This window comes from Chiloscyllium punctatum, chromosome 32 (genome assembly GCF_047496795.1).
Source record: "Chiloscyllium punctatum isolate Juve2018m chromosome 32, sChiPun1.3, whole genome shotgun sequence".
NCBI lineage: Eukaryota > Metazoa > Chordata > Chondrichthyes > Orectolobiformes > Hemiscylliidae > Chiloscyllium > Chiloscyllium punctatum.
Window position 1 is genome coordinate 15,323,670 of NC_092770.1, and position 10,394 is coordinate 15,334,063.

The 10,394-nt window shown below is 41.2% G+C and overlaps 1 protein-coding gene across 2 annotated transcripts; it reads left to right on the plus strand.

Annotated features, from left to right (window-relative positions):
• The first annotated feature begins 1,514 nt into the window (after positions 1 to 1,514).
• Positions 1,515 to 10,161, plus strand: lrrc10 (leucine rich repeat containing 10). Of its 2 annotated transcripts, none has more exons than XM_072551704.1 (2): positions 1,515 to 2,424; positions 9,928 to 10,161. In XM_072551704.1, the coding sequence occupies exon 1, from the start codon at positions 1,575 to 1,577 to the stop codon at positions 2,415 to 2,417; it is 843 nt and encodes a 280-aa protein (XP_072407805.1). In that variant the 5' UTR covers positions 1,515 to 1,574; the 3' UTR covers positions 2,418 to 2,424; positions 9,928 to 10,161. The 2 variants fall into 2 exon arrangements, with proteins under 2 accessions (XP_072407805.1, XP_072407804.1); XM_072551703.1 differs by having other exon boundaries at positions 9,938 to 10,161.
• Positions 10,162 to 10,394: the final 233 nt, after the last annotated feature.

Below are 10,394 nucleotides of genomic sequence, written 5' to 3' on the forward strand. Positions count from 1 at the left end.
AGTCCTCCAGTCCAAAAAACAACCCTCCGCCAACACCACCCTCTAACTCCTACCATCACACCAATTTTGTATCCAATTGGCAAGCTTTCCCTGAATCCCATGTGATCTAACTTTACTAACCAGGTTCTGCCATGCCTTGTCAAAGGCTTTACTAAAGTCCATGTAGACAATGTCTACCACTCTGCCTTCATCTAACTTTTTGATCATGTCGTCAAAAAATTCACTGAAATTAGTGAGATACAATTTTCAATGCATACAGTCATGCTGATATCCCTAACCAGTCCTTGCCCCTCAACATGTATGTAAATTCTAAAGGATATTAGTGAACCAGCTGGATTTTTATGACAACCCAGAATGGTTTCATGGTCACGTTTAAGGCTTTTAGTTACAGATTTTTAAAATCGAAATCAAATTCTATCATCTGCCATGGTGGAGTAGGAACTTGGGGCCCTACTACATTACACAGGATTAATAGTCCAGTAATAATTCCACTATCCATTGCCTCCCTTTAGAGGGTATAATTCACGTTGGTCAGACCGTTAAGGAATGGGAGTCGGCCATTCAGCCCCTCAAGCCTGCTTCACCATTCAATACGATCGATAATGCCTTATCTTGACCTAGGATTTGGTGGAATCGATTCGTTTCTGGCAGACGTGATCAAAATGCAAACGGTGGTGGAAGCGAGATAAGGCGGGGTGGGGGGAGCAGCCATACATACGCAACAAGAAAATATCGCAGGCTCTTGTTCAGAGAAGATGATGAGAGGCAGCACTGGCTGCCAGCTGTTGTGTCAGCATTTCCTACAAACCCTGTGGTGTGGCGCACCAGACAGAAAATAATAAACAGTTTCATTGATAAAAACGAGTGCTTATAAAATCCCCACGTTCACTCTGCCACATTTCTTAATTTATGAGAAGCAAGTTAAGGACAATGGTTCTGAGGATTTGACTTGAATTAAATGTTCTGGATTAGTGGTGCTGGAAGATCACAGCAGTTCAGGCAGCATCCAAGGAGCAGCGAAATCGACGTTTCGGGCAAAAGCCCTTCATCAGGAATAATGAAGGGCTTTTGCCCGAAACGTCGATTTCGCTGCTCCTCGGATGCTGCCTGAACTGCTGTGCTCTTCCAGCACCACTAATCCAGAATCTGGTTTCCAGCATCTGCAGTCATTGTTTTTACCTCGTTGAATTAAACGTTGCCTGAACTTTGAAAAATCGAGTCATGTGTGATAGCCCTGGCCGCGTAACAGCATTTCAGTGGAGTGTGATTTATAGCCGACTGCCTTCAGGTTTGGCAAATATCTCTGACAAGAGCAGCACTTAGCTCTGTAGATAAGGAAGGGCGCTGACAATGTGTGCTGGATTCTTCCAGTGAAAGTGAACTTATATGGTCCTCACTGTAAGGTCACGTCCAACTCGCTCTGCAGCCGACACACAGTGCAGTTATCAGGAAACCTCTCGGTGAGTTCCAACCATTTTGAAAAGCCAGGGGAACCTTTTCTTCCCCACTTTGCAAAGCTCAGGAGCAGGGGGGGAGCATTCTGCAGTTTGAAGGAACATGCAGCGGGCGGGGGAATGGGCAACGCTCTGATGTCCGTCGTCGCCTTCTTCCCGTCGAAATCGTGCCAGAAGCTCGTCCTGGGCGGCGACGTCGAGGAGATGCCGCCGGACAAAATGCTGGACCTGAGCGGCAGGCACCTGCGGAGGTTCCCGGTGCAGGCCTGCGCCTTCACGCAGCTCCTGAAGTTGTACCTCAGCAACAACAACCTGAGCAGCCTGCCCGCCGAGCTGCAGCTGCTGGGCCGCCTGCAGATCCTGGCGCTGGACTTCAACCGGTTCCGGGAGCTCCCCGCCGCGGTGTGCCGCCTCCGCCAGCTCTCCATCCTGTACCTGGGCAACAACAGCCTGTGCGACCTGCCGGCCGGCCTCGGCGCGCTCGCCGACCTCAAGACGCTGTGGATCGAGTGCAACCGCTTCGAGCGCGTGCCGCAGGTGGTCGCCGAGCTCCGGCAGCTGCGGGTCCTCCACGCCGGCTGCAACCAGCTGGGGGAGCTGCCGCGGGAGTTGCGGCGGCTCCGGCAGCTGCAGAGCATCTGGTTGCCGGGCAACCAGCTCGGCGACTTCCCGCCGGTCCTGCTGGAGATGGAGAGCCTGGAGGTGATCGACGTGGACCGCAACAAGATCAGGTGCTTCCCCAGCCTGGCGCACATGAAGAACCTGAAGCTGGTGATGTACGACCACAACCCGTGCAAGAACGCCCCCAGGGTGGCGCAGGAGGTCAGGAGGGTGGGGCGCTGGGCTGACTACCGCCCCGAGGACCACCTTAAGTCACCGGGGGAGGTAGCGCCCGAGCAAGTGGGAGAGAGCAGGGACGTTGAAGCAGCAGAGAAGGCTGGACAAAACCAGGAGTTCGCTTAAACAAAAGGTGTAAAGTCCTTCAGACAATTTTAAACCCCAATGTCACACGTGAGAAATGTAATTTTCAGGCTTCCAGTTTCGCTTTAAAATATGCAGAAAGTACTAAAGCATTGATTTGTTTTCTTCTGAGGAATGTCAACGGAATGGGACACTGATATCCACCCCCTACTCCCCCCAAGGCCTCCATTACAAGTAGCAATAATTAAGCAAGGGAGGGTTCTTGGGCACAGTGATAGTGAGCCTATCTCTGAGCCAGGAGGCCCCCAGATTCAAATCCCAGCTGCTGCAGAGGTCCGTGGAGTCACACAGCACAGCAACACAGCCTTCGGTCCAACCTGTCGATGCCGAACATAATCCCAAACTAACCAAGCCCCACCTGCCTGCTCCTGGTCCACAAACCTTTCCTATTCATGTACTTATCCAAATGTCTTATAATTGTGCCCACATTCACCATTTCCTGAGGACGTGCATTGCTCAGGCGAGCCACCCTCTGAACAGGTTGATTTGAAAAATACCTAAAGCTAGAAAATGCAGCAAATACTCATCAGGTTATGTAGCAACTGTGAAGAGAAGAACAGAATTAGTGATATTAGAAATTTAAAACAATTGCAAGTACAAAGTGGGAGGGGTTTGGAACATAACACTTAAAGGGGAATTAAATGCAAAAAGAATTGCAAAGGAAGTAAAAGGAATGGTAATAGGATACTCAAAAAAGAAACCTAGGATTGATATCAAAGGTAAGAACAGTCAGAGCAGAATAATCACTACTGTTCTATTTTATTAAGCAAGGGTATCAAGGCAGGCATACGGAGTTAGGTCACAGATTAGCCATTTTCTTATTGATGGCCTACTTCTGTTCCCATGTTCCTAAGTAGTGTTGAACTCCATGTGGAGTCTGAAAGACCATAAAACATATTGCCAAAAGATAACGTTCTGTACCTCAAGTTTCAGTTGAATTTCATTGGAAGTTTAAGAGGTAGTAATGTTAGAGTAAAGTGAAGAGTTGAAAGAGCAGGGACAGGAAACTTAGAGCAATTAGTTTATGAGCTAAATGGAGGTATTTTGCAAAGCAGTTCTCCAGTGTGCATTTGGTCTCCCTCACATATAGCGCCACAGCGTAAGCAATCTGATCTTAGCCCTCAGAGCTGATTTTCTGTGTTGGCTTTCACCTTATTTGGTGTCTTCTCATCTACATTTGTGACTATTGCTTGAAACGTTTTAAATCTCTTTGCCTTTTCTGGTTCTGACGAAAGAACATTAGATTATTTGCCTTAACTAGAGTTCACAGTACTCTCCCTACAACCCAGTCTGCTGGTAGTTAAAACATTGTTTTTATGCCAAATTTGAAACATCTACAGTATTTTGCTTTTGTAATTTAATCTTTCATCTCATTTTTATATTATAAATAATGGGTTCTGTGGTGCAGGGCTGGACATTCATCACCAAAATCTCTGATCAAAAGATGAAGTACACTAAAGGCCCCTAGGCAGAACACAAGATTTGGAGAAAGATAGGGTGGTAAAAGGAATAACACAAACTGTAGAATTAATAAACTATGTCCCACATGCACTTTGATGTGGAAAACAAACCTTAGAAGCTAACAATGGGGAAACAACATTACTGGTCTTTATGGGCATACCAGAATATCAGTGTTTTCACAATCAGATCAAAAATGTCATGAAAAATTGCAAAAATAATATTTGTCATTCTAAGTCTCCAGATATCAAAAGCACCTCAAAAAAAAATAACAGCCCCTGGGGGAATCTGATGCCTCCCAGAATACAGCCATTGCTTTGTTTTATATGGTTGCTTCTGACAGTATACTTGGCTTTGGAAATTAGGACTATGACGTGAAAAGAGCATTACTGTGCATCTAACCTTCTGTCTATCTGGTCTACGAACAAATCACTTCAGCACTTCATATTCTAAGTGAATATGATTTAATTCCACAGCACCGATACGACTTGATCACAAGAATTCAGAATTTCATTTTAGTATGATAGCACTAGGGAGACAAAAAGAAAGCCTTTGCAGTGTCAACCATGTCTTTACTAACAATATTTCAGCAATTATGCAATCAAAAAGTGATGGCTGCCATGCCTTGCTGCATTAATCTGAGAGCAAAGTGCAGATCACTTTTAATTTATGCATCAAACAGTACCTGGCATTCTTATTTTTTAAGAATTTAGAATGCAAGGCCACTATTTGGAAGTGCTTTTTCTGACCTCAGTGGCATAGGCTATGTATTGCAATATTGGAGAAATCCTTGTTTAAAAGAAAAAGAACCTTGGGTTCAATGCATCAAAATTTTCCAAATATCTTTTCTCTTGAGTAACTCCTAAGAAAATGCTTTGTGATATGGTGATGTCTAGTTCTCCACAGGGCACTAGCTATCATGTGATTTAGGATTTTTGGAATGACTTAACAATTCATCTCTAACACAGCAAGGAATCACAGTTTCTGAGCAACAGACCCATTCTCAAATCCCAGATATTCACAGTTGCTCCATTGTCAAAGTAACTGCACCAAAACAGTGATTGATCACCATCAAGAGTCTATTTAATTAAGAAGCATTTCTATAAGGTCAATATGCTATCCTCTTGGTCCCAGTGTGCCAAAAACCGTGGTGCAACATTGGCACCAAAGGCACAGTGTAAATGACAGCATTAAACTGCAGTGCAGATCTTATTTTAAATGATCTCTCCTTGATATTTCAAGTATTAACATCGCCCTTACTCTTGATGGACAAGAAATTTTACAACGATGTATTTTTTATAATTGTTTTTAAATTGATCTGACTTGATTGTACTGTCATGTGTGCTAAAGTACAAATGTACAAGTCCATGGTGCATTAAAGTTTCCTCTAAGATACATGTGTTTACATTTCATGAGATTTAAAGAAGGGTGCTTTGTTTGAACAATCATGTTCATGTGGTAATTGCTGTATAACTTCGTGAATTTCCAGTCCTTTGTTTTGTTTGTGATGACTTGCTTTACTGTCAATATATTTTGCATCACAATAATATTTATGGTGACCTTTTGTATATCACTGTAATGCATTGAGGAAAGTATGTTATCAGTGAGAGCCTTCAAAAAGCCTTCTCTACTGTCTCCTTCACTCATAGCTTCTGTGGACTTTAGGGTTAATGAGGATCTGTGTTTTTTTTTCCTTTCTCACACTCCATTGTAGAATCCTAATTCTTTACTTTTAAATTGAAAAATACATTTGGAACAATAAATCATTTTAGATGAACACTAGCTTTCCTGAAGGTTCACTCAGTAAAGTCGACTTAGTATATTAAGTCATACAGATCAGAAAGACTTTTGACTTAATTGCTGGTCAGCACAACACACATTAATGTCTTCAAGTGGTTTCTGTTGGTCAACACAAACAAATGTGCCATGTTTTGTTATATATATATATTAATATATATGCTGGGTGAAACAGAATGAAATCATTTAAGATGCTTTCTCCCATCACAGAATTGTGATCAACTCTGATAAATCTACACCCCCTTCAGCCCAAAGACCAAATAATAAAAACATTTACATTCAAGGAAGTTTTGAAGACTTATAATTTGTGCCAAATTTGTGATTAAAAACTATACTTCAACATATTTCAATGCTTGTGAGGGTTAAGGGATGGGGAGTAAATATGGCACATTGTTAACAAACATTTACTTAAACATAGTACTAAACCAACAAGATTTTTTGATTCTTACCAAATTCAGATTAAGCATTGATCAAGAGGACATAAAAATAATAATTCCAATCATGGTTCATAAATTCAGTTTTATGTTGTCCCTCACTACCTGAGAGTTGTTCATTGGCTTTTTTAAAACAATACCGTAATTGGTAATTTATCAACAGTGAATGCAAGTCATGAGGAGAGAATGCAAAACACCAGTCATGTCACAAATTTGATTTGAGTTTTTTGAAGTAACAAAGAGAATTGATGAGGGCACAGTGGTGGACGTGATCTATATGGACTTCAGTAAGGCATTTGACAAGGTCCCCCATGGGGAGACTGGTTAGCAAGATTAGATCTCATGGAACACAGGGAGAACTAGCCATTTGGATACAGAACTGGCTGAAAGGTAGAAGAGGAGGGTGGTGGTGGAGAGTTGTTTTTCAGACTGGAGGCCTGTGATCACAAAAATTGGTGCTGGGTCCACTACTTTTTGTCATGATTTGAATGGGAGCATAAGAGATTTAGTTAGTAATTTTGCAGATGACACCAAAATTGGAGGTGTAGTGGACAGTCAAGAAGGTTACCTTAGATTACAGTGGGATCTTGATCAGATGGGCCAATGGGCTGAAAAGTGGCAGATGGAAGATTAGATAAATGTGAGGTGCTGCATTTTGGGAAAGCATATCTTAGCAGGGCTTATACACTTAATGGTAAGGTCCTAGGGAGTGTTGCTGAACAGAGACCTCAGAGTGCAGGTTCATAGCTCCTTGAAAGTAGTAGCAGGTAGATAGGATAGTGAAGGTATTTGGTATGCTTTCCTTTATTGGTCAGAGTATGGAGTACAGGAGCTGGGAGGTCAGGTTGTGACTGTACAGGACATTGGTTAGGCCACTTTTGGAATATTGCGTGCAATTCTGGTCTCCTTTCTATCAGAAGGATGTTGTGAAACTTGAAAGGGTTCAGAAAAGATCTACAAGGATGTTGCCAGGGTTGGAGGAATTGAGCTAAAGGGAGAGGTTGGAAAGGCTGGGGCTGTTTTCCCTGGACCTTCAGAGGCTGAGGGGTGATCTTATGGAAGTTTATAAAATCATGAGGGGCATGGGTGGGATAAATAGTCAAAGTCTCTTCCCTGGGGTGGAGGGAGTCCAGAACTAGAGGGCATAGGTTTAGGGTGAGAGGGGAAAGATATAAAAGAGATCCAAGGGGCAACCTTTTCTCGCAGAGGGTGGTATGTGTATGGAATGAGCTGCCAAAGGAAGTGGTGAAGGCTAGTACAATTGCAACATTTAAAAGGCATCTGGATTGGTCTATGAATAGGAAGGGTTTGGAGGAATATGGGCCAGGTGCTGGCAAGGTGGGATTAGATCAGGTTGGGATATCTGATTGGCATGGGCGAGTTGGACCAAAGGGTCTGTTTCTGTGCTGTACATCTCTATGACTCTCTCTCACTTTCGGCACTTCACAGGTCTTGGCAACCCATGTACCGGTTGTCTACATACCTGTCATGAATGCTTCAAGCTGGACTTGAAAGTGAAAAATTGCTCATTATGGCTTCAACAACGATGTTACTTCGAAACGTGCACATTTTTTGCTATTTGAAGGTGTAATCAAATGAACTTTTCAAAAACAACATTCAACTCAACTATTAGCCTCAGCATAGCCAGGCTATAAATGGAACAATGTAAATGTGGTAAAAACACCTCATACCAATCTGTCAAGATATGCTTAAATGAAGATAAAAACAAGGTCACCTAGATTCTGAGCTTCCAAATGTAATCTTTAGAACACCAGCAAACATTACTCACCCTCTGTCAGCAGACTTATTTCCTTATATAGAAATTGCTTGTATACAACAAATGATTTCATTCACACTCCGCATATGATTGTATTTTCATAATGCCGACAAATCAAAACTCTTGAAACTTCCTGTCACAAACTTTTGATTTGTGGGCATTCAAGCAAAAAAGTCAATTTTGAGAGTTAGCCCAATGATTAATATACTCTGATATATACAAAATACAATATGCTTTACTCCTGTTTAAAAAGAATTGTACAAGTAGTCAGCTTTGTCAAACAATGTTAAGTATTTTCATGTCCTATTTATATCATGGCTTGAAGACTGGAATACTTCCAAATTCCTTATCACTATACTTCAGAATTGACAGTATTAACGTTGATTATTCCAGACGAAAATTCTGTGGTCTGCACAATTTGATAGATCGGAATAAAATTCAAATTGAAGATGGACTCATAGCAAAAAGCTATGATAACATATGTAGGTTATTAGTAAACATTTGAAATAACCTACTTTTATAAAGTCTGCATCAAGACACTGTCACACCATATGTTCAATTTCCTTTTAAACTGAATAGAAAGCTTCTCAAAGCTTTAGCTCAATGCGTCTGTGATGTGATTGTCAAGATTCTGCCTTTTCAATTAGCTTTTGATGAGAAGTATACAAACTGACTCCAAATTTAAAATGTATAGAACACTGGTTGCTGCGCTTTCAGAAAGATATTATTAACTTGGAGAGGATACAGAAAAGATGGACAAGGATGTTACCAGGTCTGGTGGGTTTGGATTATAATGAGGGGCTGGATAGGCTAGGGATTTTTTTCATTCGAGCATGGAAGGTTGAGGGGTGACCTCATTGAGGTTCATAAAATCATCAGCATAGATATGGTGAATGAGTTGCCAGAGGAAGTGGTTGAACTGGTACAATTGCAATATTTAAAATGTATTTGGATTGGTATATAAATAGGAAGGGATATGGGCCAAGTGCTGGCAAATGGGACTAGATCAGGTTGGGATATCTGGTCGGTGTGTACAAATTGGACCAAAGGGTCTTCTCTATAACAATGCCAGAAAACAAATCAGCATTTAAATTTAAATATTTTCCAGATTAGACACAGGTTAGATTAGTAAGGGGACAAAAAGTAAACAGAGACAACAGGAGGTAAGTTAGAATTTGAAAAGTGGATATTAGCACAAGGAAAATTAAAGAACATTTTAAAAACAGTTCTAGTTTAGTATTACATCAGTATTGCTCATGGTTGAGAAAAAGAACTGTCATGATTCTGGATGGGAGGGAAAAGCATAATGAAAGCATAGGAAATAGAACAGTCTTGTCAACCACAGTGGAGGTTAAGGTATAGGTAGAAAATCAGGTGGAAACACTGATTTGGGATGTGGCAACATCCATACAGAAAGATCAGAGAAACTGAGAGAAACAAACAAATTTCTTATAGGAAGCAAGGTATACAAACATGTACCTAAGGGTTTACGGCAGATAATGGTTGATTGTCTACATTTCTGGGGATAGGCAGAGATGTGATGGAAAAAAGTCAGCAGCAGATCATAAACAGGGAAGGGTGGAGATTGGAAGTTGATTTAAATGTTTCTGTTTAGGCCAAGAGCAGGAAAATTACACCAGTACATTTATTAATGCACTGTGTAAGGAACAATGTATATGCCTATTTTGTATGTTTTTCTGTTTGGCAGGCTGTGGGGAGACAGCATGATGTTAGGTTGATTTTTCAAGAAATGTTCTTGAGCTTGGTGTTAGAAGTCTTGACACCAATTTGCATACGTGCACATTTAATCAAATTTCAAAATCCTTGAAATGATGGGACTTAGTACTTTAGTGCATTCAAAGCAGTGGTAGGAAAAAAAAAGTTGCCCAATGACAGGGGTCCCAGCACACCAAATCAGTCAGTGCTTGTTCATGCTTGTAATGGAGGCAGGCAGTTTATACTATCTAGTAAGAAATCATACAAGACTGCTGAGGAACTCACTTCAGGGAAATTAACATGTTTGCAGTTTGTTTTAGTGTCTCAGGAAGGGATACCAACTGAAGAAAGACCATCTAAACGAATACACAGAAATTTTCTTGACGGAAACTGATTGCAACTGTGCCAACCTGAGCAAGAAGCCTTCGTGTGGAGTTTGTTCATTTGTAGCAACTAAATGCCCCATTTCTGTCTTAATAGACACTGACATTTCCCAATGACTCATTCTGTGATAGACTGAATATTAAATATAAATAGTTTTCTCCTTGAATTTGTATTTTGTGAAATGTGTGCACAAAACAAAATGTCTTTTATCAGCAATACTCAAATACAATTTACCCTTTGGAATGATCCTGATTTTAGCACTGAATTGCCAATCTGCTGAAATTCTTAATTTCTATTTAATGCCAGTTATTACCTTTTGGAACAAAACTTAACTACCAGACTTTGGATCCTACCATTGATTTATTCATTGTTGTGGTTGTGTTCGCCGAGCTG